Source organism: Vanellus vanellus (assembly GCF_965231255.1).
Source record: "Vanellus vanellus genome assembly, chromosome: 15".
Lineage (NCBI taxonomy): Eukaryota > Metazoa > Chordata > Aves > Charadriiformes > Charadriidae > Vanellus > Vanellus vanellus.
In genome coordinates, this window is record NC_138920.1 from 2,180,255 (window position 1) to 2,199,632 (window position 19,378).

The 19,378-nt window shown below is 42.5% G+C and overlaps 1 protein-coding gene across 1 annotated transcript in view; it reads right to left on the reverse strand.

The window, feature by feature from the left end:
• The window catches only part of MMP24 (matrix metallopeptidase 24), a gene marked incomplete at its 3' end in the record, with an annotated part of 47,748 nt that overhangs the window by 21,015 nt on the left and 7,355 nt on the right, over positions 1-19,378 (reverse strand). The window contains exons 3-4 of the mRNA XM_082491069.1: positions 17,000-17,116; positions 14,674-14,978 (exon numbers count right to left, since the gene is read on the reverse strand). Coding sequence (XP_082347195.1) covers positions 14,674-14,978; positions 17,000-17,116 — 422 coding nt within the window. The remainder of the gene's footprint in view (positions 1-14,673; positions 14,979-16,999; positions 17,117-19,378) is intronic.

The window sequence follows — 19,378 nt, forward strand, 5'->3', positions numbered from 1 at the left end:
TTTGTTCGAGCCTCCTCGCAGACACATCCATAGCTCTCTTCCTTCCAGCACGCCTGTGTCACCTGCCTTCTCCACCGCGGTATATTCTGTAAGACGGTCCCAAGTCTGAAAGCAGCTAAATCATTCTCGGAGGGCAAGTGGACAGCATGCATTTTGTGGGAGGTGGAGACAGGAGAAAAAAAAGCCTAAGACCATTTTGTAAGCACAGAGTGCTCAAAACCCCAGCTCCGGATTCATTACCCTGTTTCTCTTGAGGGGTCAGTTTATATTAAAAAGCATCTTGTTAAGCAAGAAGTTCCCTTGATTTTTGTAAACGCTAGGGAGTTTCATAGAAGAGAACACATCGCTCATTTTCTTTTCAAAGGCTGCGCTAGGATTTGCTCTGAAAAGAAAATATCAAGGTATAAAACTATCGCCTGACAGCGTACTTATCTCCTCCCACAGCCCTTAGCTTAGAGCTGTGACAGCTCTTTGTGTACCGTTACCCGCTGCTGTTTGGAAACTGTCCACTCCGCTGACCTGAAAGGAGCCTCTACCTCTCAAACTCTTTCTGTTAGTTCTTGAACATGCAGTAAGGTCTCTTGACCTTCATGTTCTCCACAGCTCTTGACGGGACAGCACTCTTAATAATGTCCATCTTCTTGGCACAAGATTCAGAAGGGAGAACTAATAGCTGAGCTTGAAACTTTGCTACTCATACAGACGCAAGGTCAGGCAATCCGATAAAGCTCCTTAATTTCCTGTTCAACTCCCCTTCCCCAAGACCAAGTAACAAGTGAAACTTGTATTCAGTGTACACGAGCGGCCTGGGTAAGGCAGGACGGTGAAGAAGGAACTGACTACCCATGTTTTGCATTTGCAGGGAAAGGTCCCAAGAGAATTCCAACAATTTTTGCTTGTTTGTACCATCTGTACAAAATAAAGAGGTCTGGTCAGAGACCTGCCTGAGTTTTCTCCTTCCCGGTTCTCAGGAGGTACCCAAAAGTCCACCAATATGCACCAGAGAGAGGATGACCCTGTACAAACCCCACTTTTGTAAGTTGGTTCACTGAGTGAAACAGTTGTCCTGCTATGCTAAAACATAAAGAAGCACAGTTAATTTAGCTTTAAAGGCACTGATGTGTTTTCCTTACCAAAGCGTTACCGCCAGAGAAAGTTATGAGGACACACCTATAACAATCTAAAAGCATCGCTCGTTATCATGATGCCAAACCAGGTGAATACACCGCTTTTCTTACGTTCAGTTTAATAGCTCTATGCTCCCCACGCACACATCACAGAATATGCCCAACTTGAAACATACTTTTTAGTCAAACTTTCTTAATTAAAAGTAATCTAAATATGCGTTCAGAATAAAACTCCTGTTAGCTGATGTATTCCCAGTTGAGCTAACTAAAGATAAATTGCAACGTAATCGCACATCATACCCAGCTCTTCGGTTAAGCACTCAAATTGTTTATAACACACTACCTTTCCACGCAGAGATAAGAAACACATGGTTTTATGGAACAACACAGACAAGAACGCTGTAGTCACAGATAAACTGATTTATGTATGATCTTTCTTTTAGTCATATACTCCATCACTCATGCTTCTTTGATTTTCATCTTCAGCGGGAAAAATGGCTGTTAAGTCAGGTAACAGACATCTTGAGAAAGGCTTCTTTGCTAGTACATGCCTTCTTGTACAGTTTCATTCACTTTAATTATGAATATCCGTATCAAATCCTTTTCTTTATTTGACTAAGTAACTCAATGCATAGTAGGGTATCCAATTGCTGTAGGTTAGCAAAACCACTCAATTAAATGCCTATCGGTTTACAGGAATAGGTCACAGGGATACTATTATGGCAATGTTGTGACATTACTATCAGTATTTCTCCCTGAGCACGGTAGCTGTATATATCGCTGTAATGACTGTAGGGAGACTCTGTAGAGCACCTAACACAGTGCACTGTAAATCCAGAGCAGAGCTTCTAAGAAAACAGAAGTACAAATAATATTGTATATCTGATTAATAATAGTAAAGCAACTGTGAATCTCTGATCTTTGTCATATTAGTTTTATACTTTATGTGTATATATATACACTTTATGTATCATCTATGTATTGCAGTTTACTCAGAGATAATTAAAAAGACATATGAAGGTTAAATTTTGAGATTTTATTAAAGTAAGAATAATACTGAAGAAGTTAGATCATCGGTTGTGACAACAGCACGCATAGGGTAATTACAGAAAAGATGGTGTGAACTAAACATGCTTTAAATACACTAAAACGAACCCTTCCACTCCAACAGCCACATAGAGACAACTGTTTTCCAAGCACAACTTAAAGAAGCTTTAGGGCTACTCTAAGCTATGCCTTGGTTCTTTCATCTTCAGACTGGGTAGGTCTGAAGTGTCAAATGGAAGAACACGTGATTTGTTTGTACTCCTCCATTCACCTCCACAACACGCTCTGCTCAAAACCAGATTTCCAGTCTTCTGAAGACCCCGAAGAAGTGGTGATATTGTTCTTCTATTTGTTTGCATCAAGAGATGTGAAAATCAGCTTTCCTATCTAGAAAGGAAGAAAACACACGTTAAAAAGAAATATAGGTTTTATTTTGCTCATAAACTATTATTATTATAAATGTAGCAATGAATACAATCCATAAAAACTCTTGAGTGTCATTAGACAGCTTCACTGGAGAAAGAATGAGTGATACACAGTCTTAACAGAAATTCTACCACAGCCACGTTAACAAACTGACCTCCATGAGATCAAGTGACTGCAGAAGGACAAAGCACCACATGCTGTTACCAATGATCATGAAAGATAGGTCGTTTGCCTTATTGTCCCCGAAAGGCAGTGTGCAAACTCGGTCTGTTAGTTGTGTTACAGACCTGACCAATGTTGCAAGCTGTGCTTTATCTGACCTGGCACAGATGGCACTATGAGGACATTCTCCTGTAGAAATTCACAGGTAAAAATATAAAATATTTTTCTGGAACGGTTAGACCAAAACTGAGTAAGTGATGTGGAGACAAGAGCGGGCAGCCAGAGAGAGGGGAAGCTGTGAGTGTCTCAGCTGGCTCAGCTGCCTGACATTCAATGCAATAAGAGTGTTCTGCTGAAAAGTTTTCCCGTATCTTTCGCAAGTGTAGGCTGTAATTCAATAAGCAATTCAGTATCAAAGAATTACCATTCCCCAAGTGAAAACTCGTATTTGCCTAATATTAGCCTATCATTCCCTTATTTGGTAAAACAGATGGTAAAGAAAACGAAAATACTCATAAAAACATGGACAATGTAGATACGACTTTCATTCCATCGCTCTTGAAAAGAAGCTATGCTGGTGGTTTTATGTTTAAAAGTATTAAAATACAGTAGGGTCTACAGACAGAATTTACTGCTTGACCCAGCTGTGGAACAACCCGAGGGGCGAAGAGGATTTTAAATTGGTTAAAAGGCTGGCCCAGTGTGTTCCAAACAGGTCCTGGCATAGGCAGAGTGGATACAAACCAGTTTGCGCTATTTGGGAATCTTTTTTGCCAGTCAGGTTGAAATTATATTTAACTCCTGGTGCTGGCAACAGAGAAAGTGCTGTTCTGGAAGCTACGAGAGTAGCTCTTTGCCGCAAAGAGGGTGTTTTCTACCCAGGACAGGAGACTTACTGGCTCTGTCCTCCCCTGCACAGAAGGCTCCTGATGGGGCTGTAAAGACTGAGCAGGACTGAGAAGGGAACTGGGATGTAAGAGACAGTTCCTCCTCGGAGTGGTATCATTGGGGGATTTGGGTAGAGAAGGCAATACTAGTCAAACCATCTTCAAATCTTGTGCTCTTCTTCAGAAACAGGAGAGAAAAAAAAAGTAGTTTAAACAACTCCCAAATTTGCCACTTGGTTGTGATGTCAAAATCTAGAGTATTGTCGTTTCACTGCTGATACTCTTTTCAAGAATTCATCAATTTTTCACTTTTTTTCCTCTTCCTGAATGCCTGTTATTTTACTCCTCTCCCCCTCAGCAAGTGGAATGCAGCAAGTTTATTAGAGACACTCCTGCATTTTGGCTCGCTTCACATCATCTGTTTCTGCTTTACAAAGGAAGGCAGCAAAGGAGACCTTTTGGCTCACCTTGATTCTCATCACCTGCCTTTTTTGCAGTCAGTTTTTTTCATCCTTTTTAAGGGAATGATACATCATTTTCATTCCTACTGGCTCTTTCCTACGAATCTCGGAGTATCTCATTCTCTGTGGAAAGAAGTAAAATATTTTACTTTGACTATACAGAAATCAATAGGATTCCAAATAGCTACATAACTGTATCCATACTCTGTGTAACAATTACTGACAAAAGCAATGGATAGTAATTTTCTTCATCAAACACTGTGAACATCAGGTGTATTTACAAGTACGTTGTTTTGAGAGAGGAATCTGCAGGTGATCCTTATTAATGAATTTCATCCGTAATCAATAACTAGCACTGTCAATACTGCAAAGCTTTAAAATCCAGACTGCACTAGCAGAGCACTACTGTAATGCCACTTCTATGTTTGCATACTGACAGCACATACAACAAAAGAAAGCACTACTTACGGAGCTGCTGTCCAGTGGCGAAGAAGAAGAATCTGAAGACAGAAGTCTTCCGTGTGTGCTGGTGGGCTCTCTCTCTTCACTTCACTTTTGTAAAAATTTTTAATTTGCAAGTTCTCTATTTACGGCCTTCTATGTTTGGATTGACGTGACAGGGATGTAATCTCAAACTGTTGCTGATTTAAGCCACCCGATTTGATTTCTGTTTACTGTGGCTGGCTGCCTTGAGACCATGGGTCTATATGCTTGCTCAAATTTGCTTCAACATTAGCATATGATTTTAGAGAACTCTGGCTTACGGGAACAAATCTCTCTAAGCAGTTACAGGATGAAACCAATGTTAAGTAGGTACGTTCTAGAGGCTAAATACTGAACTGGTCTTTTTCAACGAACAGAAGTACTGACCAACAGCATGATCCGGTGGAGTGAAGTATCACAAAAAGGCCCGATAGAATAAATTGAAATTTTAATACAATTTATGCCCCACTTGACTTCCAACATCTTTCAGGTCTTCTGCGTTAAAGGACACGTGAGTAACTTCAAAGCAGCTCTGATTTTCACTCTGAAAAATAGTGATGCTCGTTTTCAACAAATGAGTTTCAGAAGCCTAAAAAATAATGATGGATTCAAAATGTCATTTGTTAGAACAAAACTCTTTAGATGTGGAGATGTTCTGTACCTGAGAAATCAGAGAAAGAAAATTAAAAAGGTATTTAACAGCCAAATAGCACAAAGATTATGTGTGTACTGTGCTGTGAGTACACGCGCTCTCTGTCAAGTTGCTCATTATGTTGATACTTTGTAGACTGCCTTTTCCATAGAAAATGAAGACGGAAAAAGTGGTAAAGTAAGAAAGAAATGAGGCAGAGAACAAGGCAAAATGCAGAGGAAACGGGAATTAATCGAGGATAAAAGACTACCAAGTGCTGGCAATGTGCTGGGTGAGTGTACAGGGGTTAAAGGAAGCAGTATTTTCTTTTTCAGCAAGCATGCACTGTACCTGTACGAGTCAGGTAAGTGGGTTGCAAGTAGATAGCAGAAAGTCAACCTAGAGAAGTGGATACCGATACAAATCTCAAAGCAAAAAAAAAAAAACAAGAAAAAAAAGAAAGCAACAACCGGACACTCTTCTTTCCTCTATGTGCCCTCCCTCCACCTAAAATATCACGTCTGTAATCAAACAAATCAAATAGGATAAAGAATGTTTAGTCAGCAATGTTTCCAAAGTGATTGGAAACACTTGGAAGTCTTTGATAATAAAGAACTACCTGACCAGATGAAAAAAATGCCAAACCTACTCACACATACCATGTAATACTAGAGGATCTGTTATCTAATGTATCCTAACATACATTCAATGTTTATATGATTAATCTAGTGAATGCTTACAGAAACCTTGCACATTTTTGCATTTAAAAAAAAGTAACAATAAGAGGCGGTACTTCAAAGACATCAAACTTCTGGCAAAAAATATTGCCAGCTACATTTTTATGCACCTATGAGGGTCACCAGTCTTCCTTCATGAGGAATCTCAGTATTAAAATATTCCTGGTTTTAGAAGGGAATTTGGTGATAGAAAAGAGAATTTTATGAGCCAAACACCTTGCTACAGGCTCAGAGTAGTTGTAAGAAGTAAATGCAATTTGTTCTCAAGTTCTAGGAACTAAAATTCTGTCTGTTTGCCAACTATGGAAAAATTTAGATTGAAAGGCAGGCCCGGAGGTCCTCAAGTTTAACCTTCTGCTTCAAGCAGGGCTAATCTCAAAACTACATCAGGTTGCTGAGGGCATCATCCAGCCAAGTTTCGAAAATCTCAAAGGATGGAGTCTCCCTCCAGGCGCAGACTCAGAGCTGTACCACTCTGTTAGTGAAGACTTTTTTTCCTTATGCCCAGATGGGGTTTTCCTTGTTGCAGCTTGTGCCCATCACTTGTTGTTCCTTCCTCTGTTCACCTCCAAGAAGAGTGTGGCTCTGTCCTCTCTATAATATCTCCTCATATGGAAGACTGCTATTAGATGCTTCCTCCCCACCCCATCCTCCTCCTCCTCACTATGCAGAACAAGCCCAGTTCCCCTGGTTTCTCCTTGCTCCAATCCCATATCACCTCAGTGCTCCTGCACTGGACTCCTCTCAGTTTGCTGACACCTTTTGTGTACTGGGGGCTCAAAATACCACACTCCATTCTTGTTAAACTCAAAACGTCACTGGTTTTGATCATGCACTAGCCACAAAAGTGAAGCTGGCTTTGCAAAAAGATCCAGCTAAGGAACAAGGAAAGCTTTTTGGATGAAAGCAGTGACAAAGAGCAGGATGAAAAAAAGGCAAGGAGAATGGCAGGCAGAGACTCACACACAGGTTTGAAGAAATAAAACTCTACCCAGAATGTAGACATGAAATAGTTCTGCTGTGGTTTTATGACCAAGATGTGCATCTTGCAGCTGAAGGGGCAGCAGCCCTTTTTCCTGTCCCAGCCACCCACTCCTACCTACTCTTTCATTTGGGCCAAAGATCTGGGGTGGCTCTATGGCAAACCAGATCAGGGGAAAGGGAGAGAAAGACAAACAGCATTTGGCTACATCCGTTCTCTTGTCGGGTTCACACTGTGGCCACTTCAACCTTCCCCTGGTTCAAAGGGGAAGAAAGAGAAAGACGTGCCGGGGAAAGGGTGACAGCGATGGGGGAAGCACGTGCGTGATCCCTTGTGTAGGTGTTTAAACGGAGCGGAGACCTAAAGCACCTGACTGGAGACCTAGAGCACTAGTCTGCAAACTGAGTTCCAGAAGCGGAGAATGAAAAGCATGGTACTTGCAATTCTGTTTCTCATTCAAGGTCAAACTATTTAGGGCTTTGAAAGACACTCATCCCTCCAAGATCCAGGAATCTGACCAGGCAAAGCCATACACCTATTCCTTGAGACAGTCTGTAGGAGAACTTGTTCTAGCTAGACACAGTCCATTAAATATAATGACATTGCTCAGTATCTCAGGTTTTAGAGAAGAAACCTTCAATATTTTATCTCTAATGGCTTCCAGGATGTTCTAGACAAGTGAGCAGATTCAAGTACTCAGATGTGACAGTAAAGGCAACAAGTATCAGAAGCATGGGACATCCTCCATAAGACACCTATGACCAAATGAATAAAGGCATGGGTCAGTGATCTAAATGGGACAGACTCCAAGCAGAGGCACTGCTGCGGCAGAAAATCTGTAGGCACCTGGGCAAATTTAAGAACTTTTTACTCATATCGGGAGTAAAAAGAGTACCAGAATGTTCAGGTTCAAGCTCAAATTAATTTGGTGTGCTTTATTTCTGAACAAGAACAGCCCAAGCTGGGACAGCAGAGTGGCCCTCTCAAAGCTTGGCAAATGCCTATGTTTGAGCAACTGAATTCCACTATAAATGCAGAGGGAAGAGAGAGAATCCCGTCTTTAGGAATGGGGATACAAATGTCAAAAGAGTCAAGAAGGTTTGTGATATTAGTACTGCCAGGATAGAAAACAGTAAATCTCTAGCGAAGACACCACTTTGAAGACACTGGCTGGCAGATTAAACGTCAGCTCAAAGCCACGCATGCCCCCCAACAACGGGTACAACAGGCTGTCATGCTCACTGGCTATCAGTAAGACTCTCCTCCAAAATTAGCTACTCTAATCAAAATTTGCTCTTGAGATCCTCGCTGAACATTCACACTAGTCAGCTTAGACAGTATTTGGTTCTCCTGAAAACCTGCTCAGATTCCTGAACATATGCAATGCCCAGATGGTAGCTTCAAGAACACTTGCTCTGTCATCCAGGTAGATGCCCACTGAAACAATGCTAATCCTTGTGGTGGAACCACAGAGGACAATCTGTCCGGTTCCTCTCTGCTGTGGCTAACAGAAGCCTTCTCAGAAGGTGGTTCAGGCCCTTTTCCTCCAGAACTTCTGCAGAAGCTCCTGCACTGAGAGCAATCCATGAGATCTCATCTCCTGTACTGGCTCTTGCAGTGTCTTGTAAACACTGGCATGTTTTTGTTGGCTTTTCTTCAGAAGCCCTGAACAAGCAGCTTTCCAAAGAAGCCTCTGGAGAAACCCACTGGGATCTATGGGGACATGTTTGTTGTAATGACTACAATATTTTTTACATGCTGTTAGCAAAGCTCAACATTTCCTGCCGATATCTAAAGAGCAGTCAAAATGGTAATGTGGCATTTACAAAGAGAACTTGATAGAGGTGGGAAGCTGTACAGTATGGGAGAGTACCTGGAAGAGAGGACACTGAAAGATGACTCCTGTGAACTGCAAAATGATCAAATTTGATGTGAAGCTGAGTTACACTACAGTCGCCACGGGAATAACTTGTCAGCTGGGGTTGTTTCCTGAAGGAGTAGGAGTGGCTGCCCCTGGGCACGCTCCCACGACAGTGCCACACAAGCAGCAGATGGTAGGGAGGGTCTTAGAGCTCAACTCTGGGCACACTGAAAGAAAAAATTCTGGTGATCCCTGACAGGGCACGGATACCTCAGCACTCACCTTGCTTTAGCACCGCCTTGCCTACAGGAGAGCTGGGAAAGGGCTTTTTACTGGGGCATGTAGTGATAGGACGAGGGGGAATTGCTTTAAACTGGAAGAGGACAGGTTCAGATTAAACATTAGGAAGAAATTTTTCCTTTTGAGGGTGGTGAGCCCCTGGCGCAGGTTGCCCAGAGAGGTTGTTGAGGCCCCATCCCTGGAGGTGTTCAAGGCCAGGTTGGACGTGGCCTTGGGCAACCTGGGCTGGTGGGAGGTGTCCCTGCCCAGGGCAGGGGGGTGGGAACTCGATGATCTTCAAGGTCCTTTCCAACCTAAACCATTCTATGATCAAAAAGGTTCTCTAAATGTCTTCCCCAAATCAATCGTCTTTCACTTTAAGCTTTTTACTACTGCTTCAGCGTAAAAGTAAAAAGTTCCTGACCAGCATGGTGCCTGGTAAGCTTTGGAATGAAACGTGGATTGCATAGGAAGACTGAGAGCTGGCGGGATAGCCCCAGCCGTGGCAGTTCTGCTCACCCACCCTGCGGCGGCAGCGCTTGCTGCAGCCATGGGCAGTTACCGCCGAGGTGGGGGCCATTAGCACCAGCTGAGACACAGGCACGGCTATTTGCAGTGACGGTGACAGAGCAAGTATTGTCACTGCCAGCTGACGAACATAGCTAATTGCTATATCTATGTATCTATCCAGCTATACCTATATATCCAGCTATCTGCAGAGGGTTGGCAGTTACCACATACTTAGTGGTATGGTGGTGACAACACGCGTAACAGACCATGAAGAAGATTTGGCTGGGATTATTATTGATGCTATCTGCAATGTTAAACTGGAGATTAAAATTTACTTTCTGTAATTAACCTGTATTAAACATATGTTTGAGTGTCAGAGGGGTGTAAGAGCAGTCGTGTAATGTGGATATTTTAACTGACAGAACTTACTTTCAGCCGCTCAGGATTCCTTTTCAACCTGTTATCGGAGATATATACATATATAATTATGATTTTCATATTAAGGCTAGGAAGTACTTGATTTGGCCAGTTAATAATGGATTTCATGCAGCATCTCTATGCTTGAGCCAAGTTAGGTAAGATATTGAGGCAGCCAAGGGAGAGAGATCCCCGCACGGCCAAGTCTGTTCACCCTCTCTCGGGCACAGGCTTTGCTGCCTACAGTGAGCAACGTATGTCAGCGGCTGCGAGTATTGAGATGGGCAGTTTAAAGTTTGCTTAGCTGTTTCTACAGCACATTTCAGGTAAAAAAAAGTCCAAGACGTGGAGAAAGTAGAGCAAAGTCTCCTTTGGTAACGCAAGCGCTTGGGATACCGAGACCGCCTGCGCTGACACGTAACTCGGTGACCAAACGCTGTGTCTAAGCAGCTAAGAGGGGCCACTTGGTGTGCGAGCAGCTACACACACTGTACTGCTAAAAGACAATGACTCCAAAACCAGCTTCAGTTGCCTCCAAGTGCCCATATATCAAAGTCTGATAAGCTGGGGCCCTTGCTGCTACACGTCTGGGATAATTAAAGGCCAAGAGCTGCTTTAATTTCTATTGAGGAGCACCTTCCAGGACAACCATGAGATAAGTTCTTGCAACTGTGACCACGCCAGTTGCTCTTCATTGTGTGGCTGTGTAGATGATTTTTCTCTAAGTGTAAAACCACACTCCTCCTCTTTTTCAGTTCCATCCTGTTTGCCATATCACTTCTCTGATTTGCCTTCATCCTTCTAATATTCTGCTTCATGCTTCTAGCTGCTCCCGTTGGAATTCTCATCTGAAAACAAATGAATTCTGTATCCCGTGATTCCAGTTAACAAGGATTGCTCCAGGAGTTCAACTTCCTAGCTGGTTTTGTACATCCTCATCAAAAAATTATCTAAATTCATCTTCCACAGCTTGCTTATGGGAACGTCAGAGAAGGCAGAACAATTAAGATGATAAATCAGCAATCATGAATTGAAGGTACAGTATTACTCAGCTAAAGGAACTGTATGCATGAGTGGAACTCACTAATATCCAGGGGGAAGGAAACTTGGCAGAAGATAACAGAAGTGTTGGTGCATGTGTCCCTATTACCACAGTCTCAGAAAGACAACCAACAGCATCATAGCTATTATGATTATATTAATAATTTTAAGAGACATGGTAACGGTCATGCTGTCCACGAGGGGAAAAATCAGTGTAATAATGATCACGCAAAACGATAATGAGTATGTAAATCGCAAGTAACTATCCACTAGCTGCTGTGAAAAAAAAATAATGAACCCCAGAGGATTGCCACAAGGTAATTACAAGAATGAAGCTTTCATCAAAAGGATGTATCATGGTCTCCATGTACAAATCAGAGATGGCTGTTTTCATAGAAAGATCTGTTCAAGTAATTCTTCATTTTTTTCTGACTGGATAAGACTTCATGTGAAATGTTTCGCTTCTATCTGTATAATTTGCACGTGTAGTAAAGACTCCAAAACAGTTCTGCGGGGTCACAGCTGCATCCAAACATGGACTTACTGAAACTCTTCAGGTGCCACAACACAGTAAGACAAATGTAGACCAACAAAAGCAAAGCTTCAGATAGTACTGGTTTGTAACAAAACTATATGGACTAAATAGATCAGCCAACTATTCCGAGGACCTACGGTGCCAGTTTCAGCATCCTGTTCTGTTGACCAGAGATTTACCTTTACAATTGCTACATGGCTAAGAGAGCTTTGAAGCAGATTGTTCAAATTTTCCCTTCAATTAATACGTGACCTTCTCAGGAATGGAACATTTTACATGGTGACATTTTACAGGTTGATGAAAAGATACTATTGTTACTCCGTGGCTATTTTAAGATTTCTATAATCGTTGAATGAATGCCGAATGGCCGAAACAGTTTTTGCATCTGAATAAATGCAAGCTTTGCTACTGGTAGAGTATTTTTATTCTGTCACTGAGAGACTTCTTCAGTTCCAGACTGAAGAACCCCATTGCTCCAAAATACATATCATAAGGACAAGGAAGACCATGTTTGAAGAAATAATTCCTGTTAAAAAGACAGTATTGTCCTCGCTAACACGTTATTTCTAATGAAGAAAAGGCAGTGAACTGATCACAGTGTAGGAAACCTCTGACCAAGAAGAAACTCTTTAAGACCTGCTAACAGCATCTCAAGTAAAACATATCAGAGGTAAGAACCTGGTGCTAGTGAGAGTTCCAGTTACAAGAAATAGTGAAACAGAAGGGAAAACCCTCCTAAAAGGGCCTGGATCATCCAGTGAGGAGACAGGACATTTTCACATTTGCATACCAAGGCTAAGAACACAGGCAAAACCAAATTCCTCGCATTGAACACACATCTACAATGCTCTGACTACAGGCTTACGCCTGTCATCCTCAACACATGAAATTCCCTTTCTATCACCACCGCTCCCCCCAGGCAGAGGGGCCAAACACAAACCCACCATTCTCAACACCCCCACTGGTGACTTTTTAAAAGGAGTTTCCAAATAACCGTGCCACCCAGTCTATACGGCACGGTTATTTGAAAACAAACACACAAATGACATTTACCCTCTGGAATGGAAATCTCACCTCTTCTATCAATTTTCACACTCACAGTGCACACCAGCCCCTCAAACACCAATTATATGCACTTTGAGGATTCCACTTATTACGGTCACTCTGCACACCAGAGAAATACATAATGTTTTTGAAAGAGCCACATGGACACTGCATAAAAAACAACTTTTATAAAAAAAGAGACCCTCTACTCATTGTATACATTGGTCTCAAACACCATCCTAAAAACTATGCAAAAAAACAAACCTCAAAAAAGTGAAAATCTATGTTAGAACATCCTACTCATCAAAAAATTTTCCCCAGAGCCATCCCTGCCAGTCTTTTTAAGCTGCCTCCCAACCTTGCTAAGCTTATCATCAGAAGGAAGCTTTTTGCACAGAAAAAGAGAAAAGAAAAAAAAAAAAAGTGCAACTTGTCAAAACCGTCCCTTCCACCTTCATGTAGGGACCTTCTATCCCAGACACCAGCACTCCCAGTGTCATACACGGGCTTACCGGGGAAGTCATATACAGCACATAAGCCACCCTCACAACCCGGAGTTGAGATCACGTAACTGCAAAGACCAGACTGAACTCGCACAGCCCACTGATAAAGCACAAACACACCCAACCGCTGCAAAAGCAGCTCTCGCAAGGTAATCACTCAGTCTCCGATTGTCAATCCTGATCCTCAAGGGAAACCTATAAACTGCCCTCCAGCCACAAACCTGGGAATAAAAATTCGTAACATTTCAAGATAGCAAGAGTGTGCTTCTCTGCCACACCATAACCTCCCACGCTCTCCACACTCTCCCCCCTCCACATCCCACAGGCTATAACCTCTCTCTTTCTCTGCCTACGTCTAATCTAGTCATTTAAACATGCCAGGAAACGTTACTTTTCTTTCCCCGAGAAGACAAGTATCACGCCATTTCTGCTTTCCTACCAATTAGCATTCCCACATTGAACTTGCCAGCTCCATTTCCTTTCAAAGATGATCTGATAGATACTGACTCAAAACTCTGAGGGTTTTTCTCAATTTGCCTTCCATTCTGAAACAACGCTGTCACTTTTAGGTCAGGCCTGAAGGTGGCTTGCATGCCTGAAAGCTTTTCTCCTTTTCAAACTACACTGTTTGGTCTAATGAAAGACTTCTCCATGTGCCCTTAGACATCATGGCCACAACAATGCTACTGTTTTGATACAGTTTAGAAATCAAGTCATGTTTACATCCCAAGTAAACTTCTAATTCTTATAAAGTGTTTCAAAATGTGATTTTGAATCGTTAAAGTTTTAAAGACATGTTGTTCTTCCCAGATCACTAAGACTGTGAAAACTGGACTGATATCTTTATGAGGCCACTGTAAAATTCTGGTTTTCCAACTTAAACTTACAAGTCATCACTATTCTCAATCAAAGGTTTGAAAATAGATCAGAAAGTGCCCATTGCCATTACAGAGTAAGACCAAGCTAGAAAGACGCGGAAACTCTTCATTGCTTAATATTACAAAAACAGTTGTCCTAATCATCAGCCTTCCTTAACGAATCAGCCAGCCCAACCTCTGATGGGAGAAATTATGACCATACTCGGACTGTGGGAAAACAAATAGGGATCAAAAGGACCTGACATTCAAATGCCTTCACTTTCTCAACTTTCTATTCACCATTACAACTAACTCTAATTGCCCTTGTTAAGTATGCCATGTGATACAGAGTTTACATTTCAACATTCTCTTATTCACCTTTTCCCTCTCAGAGATGTGGTTTCTGTAGCAACTACGGTCCAAAGTTTGAGAGACGTAAAAAGCCAGCAGACACACACTTCTCTTCACTCCTCAGCATTCACACATGCGCGCAGAGGCAGACAGAGTCACAAACTTACTAATAAAATTATTTACCCATTTAAGATAGAATACATGTTCTAGAAAACACTTGAACCACTGTATGGGAGGCGAGAACTCCACTAACCAAATACTTTCTGGTTGAAACCTGTCAATGCGTCTAAATTCAACTTATCCTTGTTTTGATAAATGACCTGCGCTCTTACCATCATGATTAGAATTTCCCAGGGTCCACGGCTCATCTGAATCGAAGTGAGTGTCTCCTCCTATTCCTGGCCCAGGAAAGTAAGCGTGAGCTAGAAATCCACCTTCTCCATCAAACGGAGAACTGTCTCCATGGAAACCAGAAGCAAAAAATATCATAATATCTGCCTCCTTTCTGTCATTTTTAATTTCATGGTAAGGGACTTCTTCAAAGGTAAGCGGTGTCACTCTCTGCCAAACATCAAACGCCTGACGAATGGCTCTCCTTGTATCAATCTCTCCAACCTTGGGGGTATAGTTGTGTACGCTGTGTGAATGAGAAAGAAGGGTTGGTTAAATTTGCAGAATACATTCAAGACTTCGTATTATAATTCCAATACATAGCCACATCTACACAGTTTCCGTTTCCAAAGGGTCTTTATTTTTTGCAGGAACAAATTTGTGCGTGCAAAGTTTTGCTGTTACAAATAAAGTTACCAACAAAACTACAGCCCCGATCTGAAGTCTACATTTATTAGTAAGAATCTTCCCAATACTTCAGTTGTTCTTGCATTGCTTCCTAAAAACCTGACAACCTTTCAAATCCGGGTGTAGACAGTTAAGTAACTGAGTTTAAATGTAAATTATCATGCTAAAATGGAACTCAGTGTATGAAAAAAACCTGACTACCAAAATTCTTGTTGAGAAACAAACCTTTCAGTAAACTATATAACGTTAATTATGCAAGCAGCTTCATTCTCAGGACTGCTCAAAATGCTCAAGACCTCATAGGAGTGATGGACCCGCCAGTTTTGTGCATCCCAGTCCATGACAGCTGACGATACAGGGTTGCGGGGGGTGTTAACTGCACATAAATTTCCTATAATTGTAAACTTCAGCTTACAAAGTGCTGTTCATGGGTGTTTTTTGTGTGTGCATATAATAGACTCAAGACCTATTAAACCTGTCTTGGGGAATATGAAATATCTATGCCATGGAAACAACTTTCAGTCTTTAATAAAATTGGCTCAATTTAATAAAACGATTGACAGATGAAAGACTAACACATTCAGTGGTAAAACATGATATCTATTACTTGAATGGCACACTGCTAATACTGAAATTGGAAAGTTAAGCAACTACTAGTTTGACAATGGCAGAAGTGAAGCCATCTGCCAATCTGCTTCCTGCAGTTATGCATACGCTTAAGATATGTTTTATTTATACGATTATATACCAATTTTCCCTAAGGTCCAGAAAAGGTTAGAAGCAGGATCTGACTCTGAGAACTTAACATAGAGAAGGTGTTTTCAATTTGAGTTTAAGGAACAATTATTGGTGGAAGCTTTGAATTAGTCCCCCAGAACTAGTCCTTCCTCCCAGTCTCTTCAGTCCCTCACTGCTACCTAGAGAATCCTCCTCCTCCTTTCTCAGAGCTCTCAGCAGAAGCAACAGAGTGCCCCAGCCCCTGATTCTCTTTCCCTTCACACCATATCTCTTCCTACGCATTCTGGCGCCTTCCCCATTCAGGTCACTCATATTTCTACCTCTTCACTGCAGACTTTCTTTCTCTCTTAGCCTTGCTCACCCGTATCTTCTTCATGTCTACATGTCTTCATATTTTTTACTCCTCTGCAACCTCCATTCCCCCTCCAAAAAAAAAAAATTAAAAAGCTATACTTTCAACTAGAGGGGGGGTTAATTTTATTTTGAAGTGACATTCTTATTGTCAGAAACTTCCATTGGTGTTTGCCTTTCAAAAGCTAAGGGCCTAGCCGACTCAAACAAAACACATCTCTGGGAAATAATCTCACCACTTAACACACATTTGACACCTGCAGCCCACTTCAGCACATTGCCTCAGTGGGTCTAACCAAGTTTGGAAAAAAGCAAGAGTTCTACTATATGAGCAAAAGTAAAACCTCTGCAAAAAAAAAAAATTCAGTAAAAAGTTGCAAATCAGTAGAGGGAGAAAGCATCACACCTTTAGACAATGATATTCTGTCTGCTTGAATGGTTTGTTACAGAAGACACATGATCTAAGGGCTACAGCCTTAGATTTCCACGGGAACAGAAAGGGGCGTACTAGGATTTTCCTACCAAAATTACACAGCCGACAGCCAGGATTTAGGCGCCTTTACTGATCAGTTATTTTCTAATTAAGAATAGACTCTTCAGTTACTCCAGTGCTCTGAAAGTATTCCCCTCCACCATGTTCTGAGAACGAAAGACTAAACGAGGCATTACACGGGAAATCCAGTTTTTAAAAGTGCTTAGAAAATCTGCATACCAAACAAGCACAGAACATTTTTTTTCCCCAAACAAAAAGGTGCAGAGAGGGGGCTATACCTGTAGGTTATATGCTTCTGCCTCCACTTTTGTCCAGTTAGTGCATACCGCTTTTTCCTCCGGCTATGGCGTAGGTGGGGATGGTCTGGAACTCCACATCGAGGCTTCTTCATCCACCTGGAAGGAAAGGAGAGAAAAAGCAAGTTAACAAAGAGTTTGGAAAAGAAATTCAAAAGCACTCGGGGGGGGGACTGGAAGACCTCTGAGGGACAGCCAATGCAGATGCCAAGAAGGGCTTAGTCTTCCCTCTCTTGGGTTTACCCTCTTTGCACAGAGTCACACACCCCACTACTGCTGGCAATCCACACACCTTGCCACCCCAAAAAGGATTCATTTTTCCTTTTGAAAACACAGACATCAGATCAGGTAGCCCTTAGGCTTGACAAGAGCTTAATGACGACAATGCCACAAAAGAGACCCAGATCAAAACTGCATGTGTGTGCCCACTGGGATCAAACTCTCCTATTGCCCACTTTATCCGCTCTCCATTCATTAAAGTGCTCCTGTGCCAGTAAAAAAACCTCCCGATTCATACTCAATAGATAAGACTGAAGAAGTGCAAACGCGACCCTCCCAGAAAACAACTAGGGCTCTCCCCTGTGATCACTCCGATCTGTGGGTCACAGCCACCAAATTCTGTTAGGTCCTCCCTGTAACCCTTGACTCTTTTGAAGTCATGCATGACATGGGAAACTCTTGCCTCTATGGCCAGGTGAACTGGAAGAGCAAAGGACGCTGTCCCTTGCATGGAGGTCCATGCACTATTATCAGAGAAGTCAGATCTCCTCCCCTACCTCCTTTACCTCCAGCCTTAATACATCTTTTGCTTATTTCTTGCACCAGCTTGAGGGTGGTCAAACACTGGCACAGGTTGCCCAGAGAAGTGGTGGAGTCTCCATCCTTGGAAGTATTCAAAACCCAAGTGGACACAGTCCCGGGCAACCTGGTCTAGTTGTCCCTGTTTGAGCAGGTGGTTGGAGTAGATGATCTCGAGAGGTCCCTTCCATCCTAAATGATTCTCTGACAAGGAGAAATAGACTGTACCCTAGAATATTATCCTGCTTGCTGGTGTGGGCATACTCCAGAGAAGTCAGAAGTGGCTTATGGAGGAATGAATGTGCCCATCACTGCATGTGGCAGCAGGGGAAAATGGAGACAGGGACGGAAACAGAGGAACTACAAGTACTGGTCTCCAAAGGTCCCAGCACAGAAGCTTTCTATCCAGCCACATTCTTTAGGATTTTGCAGTGCAGCCCAGGACAGGAGACCAGAGCCCAGGAATAATGCAAGCAGTTCCCAGCCACAGCCTCCTGCTTGGGCTGCTGCTGGGGATGTGGCCACTGGCATTCTTCAGGCATTTTATGCATTTGATCCACTTACTCTGGTGGCAAAGGCAAGAGTTCACTGTGACACAATGCCTAAGAACACATTGCAGGACATGGGATGCAGAAACATGCCACTGCCTGGTCACAAAGGAGGAGGGCATTGTAGCCAATCCTGGCAGATTTCTCACACAGGACACCAAATTCTCTCCCCTCTCTTCAGCAGGGCTTCCCCCACATTCCTGGCTGCCTGGGAGACAACTTTTGGCCTCCAAATGCAGACATTCCTTCATCAACTGCAGCCAGCCAACAGCAAGTAGTCCATATGTGCCCAAATGCTTGAGCCTAAACAACGTTCATCTTATCTATCAAAAAATATTAGCCCCACACCTTCAGGAAGGGAGTGTCTTCCCATCACCAGTAGATGGTTTACAAGACTTCTTTCCAGGACACCTTTTAAATGAAAAACAGACAAACTCTTTGCCTTGTACAGCTTCACAAGAAGATTCTTGCATAGCACACACACCTGCTCCCAGCTCACGCAGCCATGCAGCTGACCTTCCCTTAGTCCACTTCCTATAGGTAAAAGCTATGGGTCCTTACAAATTTCAGTGCAGTAATCTGCCATCCTCTCCCCAAGAACAGAGTAAACCAGAGCTGTTATACATATTGTAGTGTACCTGTCAAGAACCCAAGCTGTGTCTATAAAGCTAGCAGAGATCTTCCCCACTTACATTACCTTACATTTATCAGCACGGTATGTCTTTCAGAAGTCTAAACAACCTGTGGAAATTGGATCTGTCTTGCCCACACAACTGCTGCCACCTTCCAAGAAAAGCGGTACATCTAAAAGCCATATTAAGCGACTTTTATGGAAGGGACTTTTTACAAGGGCATGTAGTGATAGGACGAGGAGGAGTGGCTTCAAGCTGGAAGAAGGCAGATTTAGATTAGATATTAGGAAGAAATTTTTCACTCTGAGGGTGGTGAGCCCTTGGCGCAGGTTGCCCAGAGAAGCTGTGGCTGCCCCATCCCTGGAGGTGTTCAAGGCCAGGTT